General features: G+C 41.2%; 1 protein-coding gene across 6 annotated transcripts in view; it reads left to right on the forward strand.

The window, feature by feature from the left end:
- The window catches only part of CEP89 (centrosomal protein 89), a 71,415-nt gene extending 50,983 nt beyond the window's left edge, over window positions 1-20,432 (forward strand). For 5 of the 6 annotated variants that reach the window (XM_081275288.1, XM_081275290.1, XM_081275293.1 and 2 more), the window contains 6 exons: window positions 5,084-5,264; window positions 7,771-7,938; window positions 8,695-8,836; window positions 12,864-12,953; window positions 15,118-15,287; window positions 18,515-20,432. In XM_081275288.1, coding sequence (XP_081131414.1) covers window positions 5,084-5,264; window positions 7,771-7,938; window positions 8,695-8,836; window positions 12,864-12,953; window positions 15,118-15,287; window positions 18,515-18,752 — 989 coding nt within the window. In that variant the 3' untranslated portion in view covers window positions 18,753-20,432. The remainder of the gene's footprint in view (window positions 1-5,083; window positions 5,265-7,770; window positions 7,939-8,694; window positions 8,837-12,863; window positions 12,954-15,117; window positions 15,288-18,514) is intronic. The other variant, XM_081275291.1, reaches the window with a different exon arrangement.
- Window positions 20,433-20,949: the final 517 nt, after the last annotated feature.

The following is a 20,949-nucleotide window of genomic DNA, read 5'->3' on the forward strand; positions in this document are numbered from 1 at the left end:
GGTGCACAATTTTTTTGATGTGTTTTTGTATTCGATTTGCCAGAATTTTATTGAGGATTTTTGCATCTAGGTTCATTAGAGATATTGGTCTGTAGTTTTCTTTCTTTGAGGTGTCTTTGTCTGGTTTTGGAATCAGGGTGATGTTGGCCTCATAGAATGAATTTGGAAGAGCTCCCTCTTTTTCTATTTCCTGAAATAACTTGAAAAGTATTGGTATTAATTCTTCTTTACAGGTTTTTTAAAACTCTGCTGTATACCCATCCGGTCCTGGGCTTTTCTTGGTTGGTAGTCTTTTGATTGCTTCTTCTATTTCATCCATTGATATTGGTCTGTTCAAATTGTGTGTATCCTCCTGACTCAGTCTGGGCAAATCATATGACTTAAGAAATTTATCGATGTCTTCACTATCTTCTATTTTATTGGAATATAGGTTTTCAAAATAATTTCTAATTGTCTTCTGTATTTCTGTAGCATCTGTTGTGATATTGCCTTTTTCATCCCGTATGTTAGTAATTTGAGTTCTCTCTCTTCTCTTCGTTAGCATGGCTAAGGGACTGTCGATCTTATTTATTTTTTCGAAGAACCAACTTTTAATTTTGTTAATTTTTTCAATAGTTTCTTTTGTTTCCATTTCGTTGATTTCCGCTCTGATTTTAATTATTTCTTGCCTTCTGCTACATTTGCTGTTGTTTTGCTCTTCCTTTTCTAGGGCTTTGAGATGAAGTGTGAGCTCATTTATTTGTTGGTTTTTTCTTTTTTTGAGGAATGACCACCAGGCGATGAATTTTCCTCTTAAAACTGCTTTCATTGTGTCCCATAGATTCCGATATGTTGTGTCTGTATTTTCATTTATCTCTAAAATTTTTTTGATTTCCTCCTTTATGTCTTCTGTAAACCATTGATCATTCAGTAACATATTGTTCATTTTCCATGTGATATAGGATTTTTCCTTCCTTCTTTTATCATTGATTTCCAGTTTCATTCCATTATGATCAGATAAAATGCATGGTATTATCTCCACCCCTTTATATTTACTGAGGGTTGCCCTATGGCATAATATATGGTCTATTTTTGAGAAGGATCCATGTGCTGCTGAGAAAAAAGTACATCCATTTGATGATGGTTGATATATTCTATATATGTCAGTTAAGTCTAGGTTATTGATTGTGATATTGAGTTCTATAGTTTCTTTATTCAACTTTTGTTTGGAGGATCTGTCCAGTGGTGAGAGAGGTGTGTTGAAGTCACCCATAATTATTGTGTTGTGGTCCATTTGATTCTTGAACTTGAGGAGAATTTGTTTTATGAATGTCACAGCACCATTATTTGGTGCATAAATATTGATAATTGTTATGTCTTGTTGGTTAATGTTTCCTTTTAACAGTATATAATTTTTGTCCTTCCTTATCCCTTTTGATTAACTTAGTCTTTTTATTTATTTATTTTTTTTTTAAAGAGAGAGTGAGAGGGGGAGAGAGAGAGAGAGAGAATTTTTAATATATATTTTTTAGTTTTCGGAGGACACAACATCTTTGTTTGTATGTGGTGCTGAGGATCGAACCCGGGCCACACACATGCCAGGCGAGCACGCTACCGCTTGAGCCATATCCCCAGCCCAATTAACTTAGTCTTGAAGTCGATTTTATTCGATATGAGGATGGCCACCCCTGCTTGCTTACTAGGACCATGTGCATGGTATATTTTTTCCCAACCTTTCACCTTCAGCCTGTGTATGTCTTTTCCAATCAGATGTGTCTCCTGGAGGCAGCATATTGTTGGATTTGTTTTTTTAATCCATTTTACCAGCCTATGTCGCTTTATTGGAGAGTTTAAGCCATTAACGTTTAGAGTTACTATTGATATATGGTTTGTACTTCCAGCCATGTTTGATTATTTATCTTTTTTTTTTTAATTTAGTTTGTTTCTCCATGATTAGCTTTCTCCCCCACCCTCTGTCTTTACTGAGGCACTTCCCACTGTTGGTTTTGGTTATTGTTTTTCATTTCTTCCTCGTGTAATGTTTTGCTCAAGATGCTTTGCAATGCTGGTTTTCTGGCTGCAAATTCTTTTAACTTTTGTTTATCATGAAAGATTTTTATTTCATTGTCGTACCTGAAGCTTAATTTTGCTGGATACAAAATTCTTGGTTGGCATCCATTGTCTTTCAGTGTTTGAAATACGTTGTTCCAGGATCTTCTCGCTTTCAGCGTCTGTGATGAAAAATCCGTTGTTAACCTTATTGGTTTACCCCTGAATGTAATCTGCCTCCTTTCTCTTGTAGCTTTTAATATTTTCTCTTTGTTCTGTATATTGGATATCTTCATAACAATGTGTCTTGGCGTTGGTCTACTGTGATTTTGTATGCTCGGTGTCCTGTATGCATCTACAATTTGTATATCCGTTTCCTTTTTTATTTCTGGAAAGTTTTCTATAATTATTTCATTCAGCAGGTTGCTCATTCCCTTGGTTTGTACCTCTGTACCTTCCTCTATCCCGATGACTCTTAAGTTTGGTTTTTTTATGTTATCCCATAACTCTTGGATGTTTTTCTCGTGATTTTTTACCAGCCTTTCTGAGTTGGCTAGACTCTTTTCAAGATGATATATTTTGTCTTCATTATCTGACGTTCTGGCTTCTACTTGCTCCACTCTGTTAGTTATACTCTCATTTGAGTTTTTAATTTGGTTTATAGTTTCCTTCATTTCTAGAATTATTGTTTGATTTTTTTATAATCTCTATCTCCTGATAAAGATGCTTAATTTCTTCTTTTATCTGTTTATGTAATTCATTTTGAATGTGTTCTTTCACTGTTTGAATTTGCTGTCTCATACCCTCTTTAAGGTTCCATTCCATCTGTCTAAGGTATTCCTTGAGTTCTTTATTTGACCATTTTTCTGATGCCTCTAGGTCCTCCTGAATATTTAGGCTGTCCTGCATTGTTTGTACTTCTTTTCTTCCTTGCGTTTTCATGCTGCTCATGTTACTTCTTGTTCTGTTTGACTGCTGAGTTACTGTTTACTCCTATAAATTTATTTGATGCTTGAGAGGAAAGGGAAGGGAAGAAGTCACTAAAGAGAATGACAGTAGCAGGTAGAATTCAAGGAAGGGGGAATAAGGAAATTGAAAAGAAATGAAAAGACAAAAAAAAAAAAGAAAAACAATAGAAAAGAAAAAAATTTTAAAAAAATTAAAAAAAACAAAAATTAAAATTAAAAAAATAATTAAAAAATATTTTTAAAAAATTAAAAAATAAAAAGTTTAAAAAATCAAAAAATTTAAAAAACAAAAAAAATGAAAATGAAAAAGAAAACCAAATTTAAAAAAAAACTAATAAATGCAGTCTTAGAGTTTGATTAACTTCTCTTCCAGTAGGTGGCGCTGTGCCCACCAGGCCAAGTTTCTCCTGTCAATACGCGGGAACCAATCACTGTGCAGCAGCTCCTCCTCCCAGACTGGGCGAGTCTCCAATCCTGAGTGCCTAGGGCCTTCTCTTGTGTCTAGTCACTTCCCCACTTTTCCTCAAGCCAGCCCGCTCACCGGTGACGCTCACCACAATACTGGCTACATGCCAGGTCTGCTGCTCCCAGGAGCCCAATTTTCTTGAACGACTGGGTACACTCTCCCTGTTTGCCAATCCCTCAGACCCTAAGTTTGTGGAGCTTGGGGCTGAGAACCCTCAGCGAATTTTTCTTGCCCTCCTGTAGCCACGCCCCTGGTGTCTGGTGCAAGAGACCTCAGTTGTCAGCACTGGTGGGAGTGGTAGCCGGGGGTTCCACGCCGCGGGTCCCACGCCACTCCTGATTCCCTCGGTCTGCCTATCGCGCTCATGGGAGAGCTGGGAAGGGCCCTTACGGGAGAGCTTGGAGGGGCCCTTAAGGTTTCCCTGCTATGTGGAGAGGGAAGGCTAGGGGGTTACACACCTGTCGCCACTGGTTTCAACGAAGTTATCTCCTCCGCCGCATTCTGGTGACGTCAGTTCTCTGCCATGGTGGTATCCCATGCAAATGGTGACAGTTCGTTCCCTTTGCCGGTTGACCAATGCAACGGGTGGATCCTGACCTGGTCTCCCAAGCGCCGTATCAATCCTGTGGCCACTGCCTATGAAGGCTCGGTTGGCATTAACCTCGGCAGGTTCAGAAGGGCCGACCAGTTGTTTCAGAGGGATCGTTAGTGCTGAGTCACAGCAGTTTGTCTGCGAGAAGCAGGCGAACGGGAGCTTGAATTCAGCCGACCCAGGCTCAGTGTGTGTTCTGAGAGGCCCTGTTCGCCCCAGTTCCACGTCAGCTCAGCATTGCCTAGTGATCCTGAGTAAACAGCATTTAGATGGTTTACGACTCCCTATGCCCGCGCAGCTGAAGAGGTCAGAGACTTGATCTCTCCATGCCCGCCGCCATATTGGATCGTGTTCTGAATATTTGTGACCCACAATTGGTTGGGTCCAGTGATGGTGGAACCCATGGATATGGAGAGCTGACTGTATATTTAGTGAATGTTTAATGTAGGGAAAGTAATTTCTTTCTTCTATCTTTCCTTTCTTCTTCTTCTTCTCCCCCGCCCCCCTTTCAGTACTGGGGATTGAACCCAGGGGTGCTCCACCACTGAACTATATCCCAAGCCCTTTTTATTTTGGGACAGAGTCTTGCTGAGTTGCTAAAGGTGGCCTCAGACTAATGACCCTCCTGCCACAACCTTCTAGTATCTGGGATTATAGGTGAGCGCTACTGCGTCTGGCAGGGAAAGGGATTTCTTTCTTTTTTTTTTTTTTCCTAATAATTATTTTTTTAGGTGTAGATGGACACAACACAATACCTTTATCTATTTATTATTTATTTTTATGTGGTGCTGAGGATCGAACCCGGGCCCCGCCCATGCTAGGCGAGTGCTCTACCACTGAGCAACAATCCCAGCCCCGGAAAGCAATTTCTATGTGAAAGACTTTGGTTAATTTATAACTCTCCAAAGATTATTTTTAAAAGACCATTTTGCAAGCTGTCTCACATTAATGTTTCCTAGTAATTAATTAGTACTTGTGTTTTATTAAGTCTCCTGTGTCGAGTCTGTGTCCTTCTCTTTTGCTTTTCAGTGTCTAAGCTGACTAAACAACTCATGCTCTTGGAAACTAAAACACAGGGCCAGGAAAAGAAGCTGAAGGAAAACAAACAGCAGCTGGAGAGTTTAGAGACCAAATGTCAGGAACTTAAAGCACACTTGGACAGCAAGATTGCTATGGAAGTGCATACTTCAATTGTGAATGAGTTAAAAAGGTGAGGATTTAATGTCTTTCTAAATATTAATGAGAAACCCTGCATGCCAATGTAGACAGAGTGGAGAAAGGTTGCTCAGGGTTTTTCTTTTTTTTCCCTGTTCTGTTTTGACACAGATTCTCACTGTGTTGCCCAGGCTGACCTGGAATTCCTAGGCTTGGATATCTATCTTCTGAGCCTTGCAGGTAGCTGAGACTGCAGGTGTGCACCACCACGCCTGGCTCTCAGGCTTCTTTTAAGAATTGTTCTTCATCACGAGTTTTCAGAAACTTAATTTGGATGTTTGCTGATGTGGTTTCTTTCTTTCTTTCTTTCTTTCTTTTTTTTCTTAGTTATAGTCAGACATAATACCTTTATTTTGTTTTTTTAATGTGGTGCTGAGGATCAAACCCAGTGTTCATAAGTGCGAGGCGAGCACTCTACCACTGAGCTACAGCCCCAGCCCTGGTGTGGTTTCGTTATCCTGTTTGAGATTCGTTGAGCCTCTTGGGGCTGTGGGCTTATATCTTTCATCACACTTGGGAGTATTTTACCCCCTTCCCCTGGGACTGCTTGATACTACCCCCTGCAGGGGTCACTGTGCTGTGTTCATTGTTTGTCTCTGTGCTTTAATTGGATAGCTTTTATTGCTCTGCCTCTAAGCTCATTGATCTTTTCTCTTGCTATTTAATCTGCTATTATTTGTATCCAGCAAATTGATCGTGTCACATGTATGTGTGTGTGTATATATATATATATTTTTTTTTTTTTCCCTTGTCTGGAGGAACTATTGGAGTATTTTTTGTATTTTCCATTTCTCTCCTCATCATGCTCTTTTTCTCTAATTTCTGAAACAGATGGGGCATGTATATATAACAGCTGTTGAAAACCTTGTTTGCCAGTGCCAGCATCACTCTCACTTCTTGGTCTCTTCTTTTAATTTTGCTTCCGTCCTAATCAGGGACCATATTCTCATATTATTGCTTGATTGGATCCTAGATAGTGTAGGTTTTTGTGGGTCAGTGCCGTATTTATTGCCTTGTTTTAAATAGTGTTTGTTTTTGTTGCATGCCAAAGTTACTAGAGAATTCATCCAAAGCCCACTCTTGCTAGGAGGGGCCCAGACAACCTTTTGTCTAGGACTGGTGTAGCCGCACTTTTAAGGCAGTAGTGTTCTGAGGATCCTATCCGATGTCCCTTATGGCCTGTGGTATTCCACTTTGGTGGGTTCAGGTACTATTGCTTGTGTGCTGCTTCTTCATTTCTGGTGTCTCTTTCTTCAGCCAATGGACAGTTTCCTCTCACATGAATGTAGGTCTGTATTCAGCCAAAGACTTGTGGTGGCCCCCAAAAGATCTCCAGATCCTTCTTCCCTCTGAAACAGCCCCCCCGTCTGCCCTGGACACTTAACCTCCCTGATCTTTGATCTCTGGCAAGTCACCCCAGCTGGTATGCCAGTTCTGAGTTTTCCCACGCTGTGAGGCAGAGGTGGAGCCACTGTGGCCCTCATCTTGGTTTCCCTTATCTCGGTTTCACAGTCCTGTGGTGCCAGTTGTCCAAAGTCTGTAAACTGTTTGGGACAGAGTCTTGCTGAGTTGCTAAAGGTGGCCTCAGACTAATGACCCTCCTGCCACAACCTTCTAGTATCTGGGATTATAGGTGAGCGCTACTGCGGCTGGCAGGGAAAGGGATTTCTTTCTTTTTTTTTTTTTCCTAATAATTATTTTTTTAGGTGTAGATGGACACAACACAATACCTTTATCTATTTATTATCTTCTATTCCACCTGGTTTTTTAGCTGGAGGGTAAATCTGGCCTCTGTAACAATCCTGGCTGGAAGCAAAACTCTGTATTTTCAAAATTATTTTTTAACCCTTTATTATTAATCCAGTTCAACGATTTATACAAAAAATAATGGTTAGCTTAGTTTTTAATGAAAAAATGAGTTCTGAATTTTATATGTTCCAGTTATTAGACCATCCTGAAAACCATACATTCTTACGTATCCCTGCTGTACTTGGTAGGTATGCAGCTCCTATCTCATGTTACCCTCTGTACAAACTTGACAGCACCCAAGCTGGTGTTCAAGACAAATGTCCCATTTGTTCTTTGTTTCTTTTATTATAAAAGCATGTGTTTATAATTACATTATGACAAAATGAAATTTGTTCTAGAAATAGTATTTTTTCCCCCCTGGAAATTATAACCATGTGAAAACTGAGCTGTCTAGGATTTTTTTCTGGAAAAACAGGTATGAATGGTACATATACCAGGTAAAAGCACAACCTGTGAGCAGAAAGAGGGGTTAGATCTTCCCTATCCAAGAAGTTTGCTCCCAGCCACCCCCCCCCCCCTCCTCTGCTCCAGCAGCTGGACCTGGGCCCTCTAGGGCATAGGATGGGGAGGTGAGTCTGCTCAGGCCTCCAGGCCGCTCACCCAGGGGCTCTGCTATTGATCACCTGGCTTGCAGTGACCGCCTGACTTTAGCTGGTGCATTGGATACATGCCTGTAATGTTTTTGTCTTCAGCCAACTGAAGAAGGAAGAAGAGAGAGGGAGTGCTGAGCTGGAAGAGCTGATGGAAAAGCTGACAGGATTGCAAGTGCAGAAAAAGAGCCTGCTTCTAGAGAAGAGCAACTTGACAGCTAGAAACAAAGCACTGGAGGCCGAACTTGAAAAAACACAGAAAACAAATAGGTTTATAAATTTATTTTTTTCTCCTTGTATTTTTTTTTCAAATAGATCCCCCCCAAAAAAAGACAACTAAAGAATATTTCCTTTCCTTTATCTTTTCCTTTTACATTGCTATTAAATGGAGAAGAGTAATTGAGATTATAGGATATCAGAATATAAGTATAGTGAAAGCTTTTCTGTTGGCCAACATTAACCACATCTCTCAAGTCTGGAGTTCAGATGTGGTTGTTGATAATCATATGATGACCCTAAGACCTTTGACTTTCTAGAAGTTCATTCCTAATCATTTACTGGTAGAGCTTCTTAACATTTCCCAGTAGAGCATCTGCCAGGCATGCATGAGGCCCTGGGTTCAAATCTCAGTACCATAGGAAAAGGAAAAAAAAAAAAAGTCTCTTTTAGAGCATGAGCCAAGTAGTTAAAAGAATATTATTTAATTAGCCTATTTATTGGTGGCATTTTGTGAGTCCTATTAACTTGATTTGGAGTCATTAATTATGCATGGTTTCAAATTAAATCATCTTACCTTACAATAGTAGAAGATTTAGGTTGCTGAACAACAGCATTTATTTTTTTAATTTTTTACGTTGCTGGGGATCAAACCCAGGGCCTTGAACATGCTAGGAAAGCACTCTACCTCTAGCCCCAAGAATAGCCTTGAACTGTTAACATGCTTGCTGTTTTAATAACACAGATATTTGCTATGCCCTAGCCCTGCAGGCTGATAATTTTTATTCTCCCACTTGGGGAATTCTGTAGGAGATACCAAAAGAAAATCGATATCCTCAAAAAGCAAGTGGAAAAAGCCATGGGGAGTGAAATGTCTGCTCGCCAGAACCTGGCGAATCTTGTTGGGGTAGCAGAGAACATAACACAGGAACGAGACAGTCTTATGTGTTTGGTAAGTTGCCTCAGAGTAATGCAAAATAAACTAAAGTTTATGTGCAAACGTGACTTTAAGAGTATTTCCAAAAACTAATCCATAAAGAGCTTCATGTTGAGCAGGGCTGTGGCTCAGTGGTAGAGCGCTTGCCTGGCATGTGTGAGGCACTGGGTTCTATTCTCAGCACCACATATAAATAAATAAAATAAAGATCTAACAACTAATAAAAATATTTTTTAAAAAAAGCCTCTTTCTGGGGCTGGGGTTGTGGCTCAGAAGTAGAGCGCTCACCTACCATGCGTGAGGCAGTGGGTTTGATCCTCAGCACCACATACAAATAAAATAAAGACATTGTGTCCACCTATAAGTAAAAAATAATTTTTTTAAAAAAAAGCCTCTTTCTGTAAAAGAACTTCATGTTTTAAAATTTTTGCCTGCACATTTCCAAATTCTCTACAATTTGATCTTTTAAATTTTTTTTTAATCGTAGTTGGACAGAATACCTTTACTGTATTTATTACTATTTTTTTTTATGTGGTACTGAGGATTGAACCCAGTGCCTCACATGTGCTAGGCAAGTGCTCCACCACTGAACTACAACCTCAGCCCCAAAATTTGATCTTTTAACCATGAACAAAAACTTTTTTTTTTTTAAGAGAGAGAAGAGAGAGAGAGAGAGAGAATTTTTTAATATTTATTTTTCAGTTTTCGGTGGACACAACATCTTTATTTTATTTTTATGTGGTGCTGAGGATTGAACCCAGCGCTGGCGCATGCGAGGCAAGCACATTACCACTTGATCCACATCCCCAGCCCACAAAAACGTTTTAAAATAATGACAATTTTTATTTTAGAAAGCAACTAAGGAAGAGCAGTAAGTCATCTCGTGTTTATTATACCTACACATGTAGCATTATATTATCTTCGTAGTGCTATTGTTTTCCCTGTTTGAAGATGAAGCATAGTCATAGGGCTGGAGGTGTAGCTTAGTGGTGCATGTGCTTAGTATGGGGGAAGCCCTGGTTCAATCCCCAGCACTGAAGGAAAAAAAAAGAATTGGGCTTGGTTTGTAGCTCAGTGGTAGAGCACTTGCCTAGCATGTGTGAGTCATTGGGTTCGATTGTCAGCACCACATATAAATAAATGAATAAAATAAAATAAAGGTATTCATCAACATCTAAAAAAAAAAAAAGAATCATAGATATCTCTTCCTATGGACATAGTTGAAAGGGGAGATTCTTCCCACACCACTTCTAATATGCCAGTCCCAAGGAAGGGAATTAAGTCAATTATTGGTGTCCTAAGTGATGGAGACCACACAGCTAGCAAGAGTCATGTGTGGGCATGATCTTAGGCATTTCCATAATGATTTCAAAAGATATCTGCTGCAGATTATGTGGTGAGAGGAAGAAGTCATGCCAAGCCATATGCGTTGAAAGAGATCTGTAGGATTTACCCTAAATTGTGACAGTGAGTTATCTCCAAAGAGTAGAATTTCAGATGATTTTTTTTTAAAAAGTCTTCTCACTTATCTGCATTTATGTGTTTTTTCTTACATCGAACACATATTGCTTCTATACATATAAGCATATATATTTAAGGAGTGTTGCCATCTCTGATAGTATAAGATTAGAAGTCATGGCTGAATGAATGCCATGACAAAAGAAACCAGAGGAAATTCTGAGAAACTCAGAATCCTGCAAACCTGGAAGTCTGTTGGGACATGTCACAGTCCCATTTCTATTTGTTAGAAAGACGTTAAGTTCCTCCACAGGAAAATGAATGTTGGCTTTTATCCCTTGCATATAGAGGAGGAAGTATAAGTAATAGGCAGCTCTTGAGGAAAAATGGTGATCTTTATTTTTAATAAAAGAAATGCTAATTTAATTAGTCTTGTGATACCAATCTGTACTTAATGTTACAAAACATTTTCAAAGTAATAATAGAGTTGATTGAAGTATAGAAAGTCTGGTTGTACATTACTGGTGAATTCTAAGTCCTTTCTGAGTCTTCTAGAAAACAGTTTGGTTTGACACAGCATGGTAGGAGTCCTAAAAGTACTCAGACCTTCTGATTTCACAGTCCCCCTCCTGAAAAGTTGTTGTCCCAACCAAAGTGATATTTTCTGTAGCGCCACTGAGTACCCACTTTCCTTTCTCTTGAGTGCATTGGGCTTGCCCACTGGAATATCAAGAGCAAAGCCAAAGCTTATTAGAAAATTAAAGTGCCAAGCAAACCTGTTAATCTAGCATGTTCCTGGAGACCTGCCCACTATATATTAGTGCTACCATAGATGCAAAGCCATCTTGTTTGTAGGATATGCAGGAATCCCTGTCCTTGGGATGCAGGTTCCGAACCTCCCACTGGGCCATGGGGCATCATAGGCTTCCAGAGTGAAGTGAAGATCGTTCCTGACCTTCAAATGGTCCCCCTGGGGCCAACCCCTCATCTTTGTGGGCCAGGCATAGAAATACAAATGGAAACCAAATACTACGTCTCCAAATATTTAAAAGTTATAAATTGAGCCAACAGAGTGTTAATAAAAATGAGTTCTCTCTTTTTGCCTTGATCTTTATAAAAGCCTGAGGCAGGTTCAAGTTTAGAATCCTTAGACCCTTCAGAACCACAGATTCCTAGAATATAGGATGTAGGTCCCTGGACTTTCCACCTATCACCAGGGACCTCATTGTACACCAAGACTCTGTTGTCCACATAGGGAGGTGTGAGAGAGGTGCCAGGACATCTGGGCAGGATACTCAGGGTTCTGCATAACCAGGCCCAGGTGGTATGTGTCTCTTGGGCTGCGGGCTTCTTTCTCCTGGAGGCACCATTCCTCTAGCCCAGGCCCAGGGGTGATGCTTCTGGCTTCTGTCCTGTCCAGGGTCTCAACCATGTTCTTCCATCCTATCCCGCCCTCGTTTCCTGGGCTTTGTGAGAGACCCCACTCTGACCCTCCATACACATTCAGGCAGGGGGAGGCTTCCACTCTGCTTTTCAAATTGTCCACTGATCACCAAATAACTTTAAAATTCCCCAAGTAATTTCACCATCTTTCATTTATCAAGTTTCTGTGGGAGATCACTGGCCTTAGGTTCTGACATCTTAATTTTTTATTGGGTGGAATTTCAACATGACTCGGGCAAATTGTTTAGCTTTCTGTGTCTGTCTGTTTTTTTTTTCCTGGAATATTAAACTGTGTCATCACTAGGCTAGAAGGAATGCTAACCTTTACTTTTTTTCTTTAATTTTAGCAACTGAAATTGTTTTCTTTTTTAAAAAATATTTTGTTTTTTAGTTGTAGTTGGACACAATACCTTTATTTTTAGTTTTATGTAGTGCTGAGGATTGATCCCAGTGCCCTGCAAGTGCTCTACCGCTGAGACACAACCCCAGCCCATTAAATTGTTAATAGTATATGATAGTTCATTTTCCATTTGGATATTAATCTAAATCACTAAGCTTCAAATGACATACCTCTTGGATGTACTGTTTGTCATGTTTGGTTTGGAGAACAGCATTGTGTATTCATATGATTATCCTTAATTTTGTTGTAATGAATCAAATTAGTCACATTACAACTTTACATCTTAGTACTTATTCCTTTGGCATGATTGAAGGCATTATATATTCCATAAGGATAGAGATACGTTCTGGACGCCCCTATGACCCTTCCCCCTCGTCTGGGGGGCCTAGGTCTTCTATTCCTGACCATGAGAAGCATCCCACATGCTGGTCCCTGCTCTTCCCCTCCTCAGCCTGTGTCTTGAGTTCTGCTCACAGTCCTCACCCAAGTAGTGCGGGAAGCTGGAGATGGAGGCAAGGGGGGGAGTGTATAGGAGAACACAAAATGGAGATTGCTTGGGAGTAGTGCAGTGTTTGCAAAATAATTTATTTTTTCCAGTGCTTGAGGTGGAACCCAGGGCCTCATGCATCTTAGGCAAGCACTTTACCACTGAGCTACATCCTTAGCCCCAAAATCTTTTATTATTTTAATTTTTCTGTGAAACTGAGAGCTCATTTAGTTTTGCCTTCGCTTTCTCCTTAGACTAAATGCTTAGAAAGTGAAAAACACGGAGTCCTGAATACAATCATAAAAGGCAATATTCGCTTGGGAAAGTTAGAGGAAAAAATCAAGGTAAGTGGTCCTTTAACTGCAGAGATTCCGTGGGGAATGGGGCTTACATGTAGATTTCTGTGTTTAAGAAAATGACTCATTTTGCATGTGTGTGTCTGATCATTCACAGAGTAAAGCAATATAAGGTTTTGCTTGCAGAAATAGTACCCCTCTAGTTATTAAATAATCTTTGGAGCCAGAGATGGTAGTACACCTGTAATCCTAATGGCAGGGAGGCTGAGATAGGAGGTGTCACAAGTTCAAAGCCAGCCTCAGCAAAATTGAGGTGTTAAGCAACTCAGCGAGACCCTGTCTCTAAATAAAATACAAAATAGGGCTGGGGATGTGGCTCAGTGGTTGAGTGCCCCCTAGTTCAATACCTAGTACCCTAAAAAACATAATAATAATTATCATCTTTGGTTCCTCTCCAAAAATTTTTTATATAGTGGTTTGTTTAAAAAAAAAAAAAAAAGATGGAAAACTCTCCAGGCTCTATTGTTAGATTGCCAGCCAGCATTATCATCAACCCCAGCTTTACTTGGTCCAGTTAAAGAGCAGCATTGGCCTGCTCCTCTCTTGCCTTAATCTGATTGCGCCCTCCAGTTTCTCTGCCTAAAGAAAGCCATCCTCATTGTACCTTGCTCCTGCCTTGGACCACCCCTCCCTGGACCCCTGCTCCCATCCTTGCTGGCTGTGTTCTGACTGCTAGCCTCCCTGCCTGCTGCACAGCATCACCAGACCTGGCTTCTGTTGGGCAGGACCAGGGAGAGGACCAGTAGGCTAGAGGCTAGAGGGAGAAGAGCAGGTGGCCTGGAATTTTGAAGGGGAAGGTGCTGTGAGGTTGTGTAGCTCCAAGCCTAGGAAATAAGGTCTTTGACCTTAGACTCAAGTGCATATACTTGTAGGACAATGATTTTAAGAAGGCCTGGTCATGGAGAAATAGATGATGGCACTTAATATGAGCAGGATCCACCTTAAGCAGGGCAGACTCTGGGGAAACCCCAGCAAAACATTACATTCTAAAGTGAGGGCCTCACCTTGGAAGTTAGGGGCCATGACAAGATCTAGGTCACTTGGCTTTGCAAATAGAAGTCCTTTGGATTGAGGGAGACAGAGAAGAAGCTCCATGAGGCTCGGAGGGCTACCCTAGCCCAGCCATTGACTCTTTACATCTGCCAAGATGTAATTCAGGCCAAAAGCACAGAATGAATAATAATAAAAAATACTAAATAATTAAAAAATGAAAAATAGTAAATAAGATGCTAAAGACGACAATTAATAATGTTGTCTTGTGAATAACTATACGCTAAATAACACAGCAGCAAATCTATAAAGTGTAAACTCTAGGAAATAATAAATAATAAATAAATTAACTGTCATTTGTTTGACAATAGAGAATGACAGGCCTTATTAGGCTCATTTATGGGTTTTCCTTAATAATACTGACAGTGTCAACATTAGCTCTTTCTTTCTTTAGTTTAATTTAACTGTATTATATTTTTATGAGTTGAAGCTTCACTTCATTGCCCAGACTGGCCTTGGGTCTCCTGGGCTCAGCTTCCCCAGGATCTGGGACTACAGGTGCACCACAAGCCCAGCCATGACATTGATTCTTATATTACCAGTTGAACAAGGGATGAAAGTTGTTCTGGAAAAAATAAAGAAGTTTAATTTGCAATAACAGCCAATTTGTTCTGTGATGCCAGTACTTAATATTTTTTTTTTCTTTTTTCTTTTTTTTTTTTTTTTTTAAGAGAGAGTGAGAGAGGGGAGAGAGAGAGAGAGAGAGAGAGAGAGAGAGAGAGAGAGAGAGAATTTTTAATATTTATTTATTTTTTTTAGTTCTCGGCGGACACAACATCTTTGTTGGTATGTGGTGCTGAGGATCGAACCCGGGCCGCACGCATGCCAGGCGAGCGCGCTACCGCTGAGCCACATCCCCAGCCCTTAATATTTAATTTTAATTGTTGCATATTAAAAAACCATGGCAAAATATACACTAGAAATTTGGTTTACGTTTACTTGAAATTCTTTTACCACTTTTTTCACTTTGAGGATGCAGACTTGCCCTCCCAGATCAGCCTTCTCTAGAGCTCAACCTAGGGGCTCCAGGAGTGTAGGGAGTAGGTAGGAACGCAGCCCCGGGCAGTGTCCTCTGGCTCACTGAGTCCCTCCTCCCCACCAGGCGTATAAGAAGCAGGCAGCACTGAAACTGGGGGACATCAATCACCAACTGCTGGAGCAGCAAGAGCACTTTGCCGGCAAGAAAGCCCAGTACCAGTGGAAGATGCGGCAGCTCCACCAGATGCTGCAGGACAAGCAGGAGGTCCTGGATGAAGCCCTGCAGCAGAGAAGGTGGGGCCTCCCAGCCCCAGGTCCCAGCGACTCATAGAAAGTGTGTGTGTGTGTGTGTGTGTGTGTGTGTGTGTTTCATAGAATTTTCTGGGAAAACACCCTAGGCCTGTTTTGTTTTTACATTTCAGTTTAATCTGGATTTAACATTGGCCTTCATTTCTATTTGCCCTTCATTTCTTTATTCTCTTTTAAAAATCCCTGTTGACTTGGACTTCCAGCTTAGTCCTCTAACTGCCTTTCCCTTTTCCTCCTCTTTTCCATCTCTTTGATATTTTTGTTTTATTTCACTTTCTTCAGAGATTTAATTTGTTTTATTTCTTTTGTGATTTTAAAAAATTTTCTGAGAACCCTAAAGTCTCTGGTCATTCCCTTTTTGTTACATCCTGATCATAAGATTACGAGTGAAATTCGTTCTCTTTGGTTGGAGGGTATCACACTACCCACACTTTTATCCCTCAAACATAGGATAGAGGAAATATTGTCAGTGGATCTGAAATAGCCGAGAAGCCCACTGCAGTGGCATGTGCCCATAGTCCCAGCTACTCAGGCCAAGGCAGGAGTTTGGGACAGCCTGAGCAGCATAGTGAGGCCCCTGTCTAAAAAGTCATACACATCAAAAAACACTGGAGACGTTTTGTGGAGATGAACTTACTCCTTCTATCTAATTGTGACTTTGTACTCACTTGAGCATTTTCTCTTGACCCCTCCCTTCTCCGACCTTTGGTACCCCTCATTCTGCTCTATTTCTATAAGTTTAAATTTTTTAGATTTCATATGTGAGTGAGATCATGTGGTATTTGTCTTTCTGTGTCCAGCTTATTTCACTTAGCATTATGTTTTCTAAATTCATCCATATTCTCTCAAATGATAGGATTTCATTTTTAAAAAATATTTATTTTTTAGATGTAGTTGGACACAATACCTTTATTTTATTGATTTATATATGGTGCCTCTGAGGATTGAACCCAGGGCCCCGCATGTGCTAGGCAAGTGCTCTACCACTGAGCCACAACCCCAGCCCCATAAGATTTCATTTTTTATGAATAATATTCCGTTGTATATGTTCCACATTTTCTTTATCCATTTGTCTGTTGATATATATTTAGGTTGATTCCCTAGCTTGTCTGTTGTGAATAGTGCTGCAATAAATATGAGAGTGTAGATATCACTTCGACACACTGATTTGCTCTGGTTATATATATGTATATATATAGAGAGAGAAAGAGACTACTGGATCATTTATTTTCTTCTGTCTACAGTAATTTTTTTACTATGAACTTATATTTGATTAAATTTAATCTGTGAAATCCTGAGGGTCTAGATTGAAGATGTTTGTCTCCAGAGAAGATTGACCTTTGCTTCTCTTTCACTCCAGAGAATATTTCCAACCTGGAACTATTTTATTATTCATTTTTAAAATAGGCTATAGTAACTTTTTTTTTAAATCCAAAAGGAATATATATATATATATATACACACACACACACACACACACATATATCCTCAATTCCATTATTACATTTAATAATATTTTTTTAATGATATATTATGAAATAATATTTATATGTTTTTCTGAACTGCATTCTGGATAGTTTCTTCTGCTCAATATCCTTTTTACTAATTCTCTCTTCAGCCATGTCCAATTTATTATTTAATCCACCCTATTGAAATTTTCCCCTTATTATCCCAAAAACATCATGGCAGTCTTGATTCATTCCAGTCAGGGCCTGGAGATACCTGATCACAAGGGATAGTGTAAACTCTAACTCCAGGTCCATTTGAGAAGAGGCCAGCGGCTGTGGGCCCCCCAGGGGAGTCAGCCTTTCAGAGCAGGTTGTTTTGAAGATCTGAAGATCTTCCACCCAGCCTTCTTTCCTTGAGGGTCCTTCCCATACTTCCATGACCTGCCTAGGAAGTTTTTTTAGGAAGAAAAACTTGTGAGGAGAGAGATGAACAAGTCCTGGGACTTTCTGTCGTGTTCAGTTTCCATGGGCCCAAGACCTCCTCTTCCTTCCACAGAAATGTGGGTTTGGGGCATCAGCTTTTATTCTCAAAACAATGGTAATATTTTGATGCCTTCCTCTTGATTTTAATTTAGTTGTCTTTTTTCCCCTGAAGAAAGTTCCTGTTCTTTCTCTCTCTTGGGTTCAGCCAGACATTTAAACATGACTGCTCTAGTCTATCGAATATACGGGTGATTTGTGAGAGGAAATAGAAGTCTTAGGATTTCTTTAGATACAGTTTAATCAATTCTGCAGAACTCCCAGCCGCATGGGGCTTGGGGGGAGCAATGGCTCATACGGGGAAGCGACTCTGGACAGGTCAGCGTGTCGCTCTCCTCCCTCAATCCCAGTGCCTTGCTCTGTGCGCAGTGGTGCTGAGTCTGGCACCTGGCCTCTCCAGCCCTACGCTCCATACCCCCCGCCCCCACCAGGCAAAGTCCCGCTCTTTTCCCCCTGTGCCACGGTGGCAGGTCTGCCCTGTGGGCACATGGATACCTCTGCCCCATCTCCCGACACCCCTCATGGCAGCTTGCCCAGATCCTTGTCTTGCTGCCCCTTGTTTTCCACAAGTCTTGGTTCCTCTGAGCACTCAGCCTCCTGCATGTGGTCCAGCCCAGTCTCTGTGTCCTCAGTTATGTGACCCACTCTTCCAGTTCCCTCCTTATCCTACCTCTCTGTGTCTGGGCCCATCAGCAGCTTTATGGATGGCTGCCTCCTATGAAAGTCCCTGAGTGTTGGCCCGGCCACAGTGGGGACAGGCAGAGGAGGGGTCACAGGGAGGCCTACGTGGCTCACCCTGTGGGAACCCACAGCCAGGCCCTGCACTGTGGCAGCTGACCAGCTTAGGTCAGCCACTGCGCACGCTCTGTTTTACTATTTTATTGCTCACGTTAACTCTTTAGGAAGCAGAGGATGTGTGCCTTGAAGCTGAAGTCAAGAAAAAGGCAAAGCTTAGAGGAGAAAAATAAGAAATCCCTTTGAAGCCTGTGCCTTTGCGTTTTGTTTGGTTGGTTGGTTGGTTTTTATTTTCCCCTGTTTCCAGGGGGCCTGGTGCTTCACTGAGCCCTGAGCCTTTGCCCTGGCCCTGAAGTGCAGTGGGTGCTCTTCTCTGATGTTCAACTTGCTTTCATTTGAGTTCCTTCTACTGTAGGTCCGTAAGTCTCTGTGAATATATTCAACTTGTGCTATTTTAAAATTCCTCTTTGATCTGTGTATTTTTCTCAGAGAAATGGAAGGTGAGCTTGAGATTATTTGGAAGTCTGCCTCCAAGGAAAACCAAAAAATCCGAGAAGTTCTCCAGACCACACTACCAGGGAAAGGCCTGTGGGACAACACGGCTTTCAAGTACGCGTGCCTCGAAGGCACCACTCAGGGAGACCTGCTGGATGGGCACAGCGCCAGCTACTGCGACGGGAAGCCTCTCGCCTCCACCTGCCAGAGTCTGCAGGAGCCAGTGGATTAGGCGCCGTGGCCTGAAAGGTCTGCCTCCCACCAGCCGGCACAGGGCAGCATCCGTCCCCGAGAGCCAGCAGAGGCCCAGCAAGTGCTAGAGCAAGGAAGAAATAAACTCGCGGGAGTTTAATTGGTTATTTACATTTTGCTTTTCTTAACCGTGTACTGCAGAGATATATTTCAGCCAGGTCATGTCCTCTAGCTGCATTGCCACTGAGACTATGTCATTGCTCAGGTTAGCAGGTGGCCTGCTGGGCTGGCCTGTCTACAGGCTTCTAGAAAGCTGAGAAAGCTCTGGAAGGAATGGAGGAGCTGGAGGAGCACATGCTGTGCATCGGACAAACAGCTGGATGAGGCAGCTGATGGAGCAGCAGTAAGGATAGCTTATGCCTCTGTCCTGGGTGGGCAAAAAAGTAAGGTGCAGGTCCTCATGTCCCAGGGAGTAGAACCAGAGGCTTTCTGCCTTCTCCTAGTCCTCCTGGTTCTCTTGGGAAGATACTAGGGCCACTGGATGAGAGCTCTCCCTTTGAGCACCCAGGTGGGGTCCCTCTACTGTTGCCACCAACAAGGACACTAGGGGGCCCGTGTTCTGTTCCTCTCTATGGCTTCTCAGGTAGGTTTTCCAGCCTCTTAGGACCACCCAGTGGGACTCCTGGTGGAAGTGCCAGCCATTCAGGGCCACCTGCTACAGGCATGCTGGAAGAACTCAGGAACACCAAGACCCTAAACAGAGTCCTGGAACACATCCTTTAACAAAACCCCCAGTGGCTAAGTCTTGTATTGTTTTAGGGGTTAAGTAGGCCCTGGTTCTTGTCATTAGTCATGTGTAGGAGTGACTTTGAGTGCTAGCTGGAAAATTAGGATCGAATGTCATATCTGTTACATTTTATTGAATTTGTTCAATAGCTAAAACATTGCAATTTAATTTTATTTTACAAAGGGTAGAAGGACTCAACAGAATTTAAAACTATGTAATATCTCCTTAGGAGATAACCTAGTAATTAACTTTGTTATTTCAAAGGAATTTATATCAACTGTCTCAAAATCTGTACAAGAGAGTCTCATTCTTGGGGGGTGGCTCATTGGTGGGAACATTGCTCTTATCCATTACTTGGGGAGCTATTTTTGACATCTCTTCTGCTTTTTTAAAAATTATTTCATATATGACAGTAGTGGAATACATTACATTCATAATTATCCATTCATAGCACAATTTTTATAACTCTGTATATAAAGTATGTTCACGGCAAATTATGCCATATACATGAACTCTCATTGATTTTTTTTTTTTTTTTTGAAAGCACTATGGAGATTCCTTGGAAAGTTGGGAATGGAACCACCATTTGACCCAGCTATTCCTCTTCTTGGACTATACCCAAAAGACCTAAAAACGGCATTCTACAGGGACACAGCCACATCAATGTTTATAGCAGCACAATTCTCAATGGCTAAACTGTGGAGCCAACCTAGATGTCCTTCAATGGATGAATGGATTAAAAAAATGTGGCATTTATTCACAATGGAATATTACTCAGCATTAGAAAAGAATAAAATCATGGCATTTGCAGGGAAATGAATGGCATTAGAGAAGATTATGCCAAGTGAAGTTAGCCAATCCCCAAAAAACAAATGCTGAATGTCTTCTCTGATATAAGGGGGGTGACTTAAAGTGGTGTAGGGAGGGAGAGCAGGGGAGGAAAATCTTCCTCTAGATAGGGAATAGAGGTGGGAGGGAAAAGAAGAGAGAAGGGGAATAGCAAGGATGGTGGAAGGAGACCCTCATCATTATACAAAATACATGTATGAAGATGTGAATTTGTCGTCAACATACCTTACATACAAACAGAGATATGATAAATGGTGGTATAAAGGTGTATTAAGAATTTTAATGCTTGTCTTCTGCTTTTATGAGACCATTTTTATTCCCTTGAGAAGTGAACATTCTTACATTTCTGCTTTAAATTTCAAACACTCATTTCAAACATACTTTACGAGTTCAGTGACCCCTGGGACTGCATGGTGACCAGGAAAGGGGAAGGTCCTGTAGCACTTGGTCCCTTGCCCAGCTTCCCCCCGCCTGCTTCAGACAGATGGGCTGCAAGTCCAAGGTGTGAAGGGGGTGAGGCCCGCAAAGCAGCAAAAGTTAAGGCCACTGAGTAGCAGAGAACCTGTGAGGTTCCAAGAAGGGCCTGAGGCCACTGGTGGTG

Source organism: Spermophilus citellus (genome assembly GCF_964194105.1).
Source record: "Spermophilus citellus genome assembly, chromosome: 18".
NCBI lineage: Eukaryota > Metazoa > Chordata > Mammalia > Rodentia > Sciuridae > Spermophilus > Spermophilus citellus.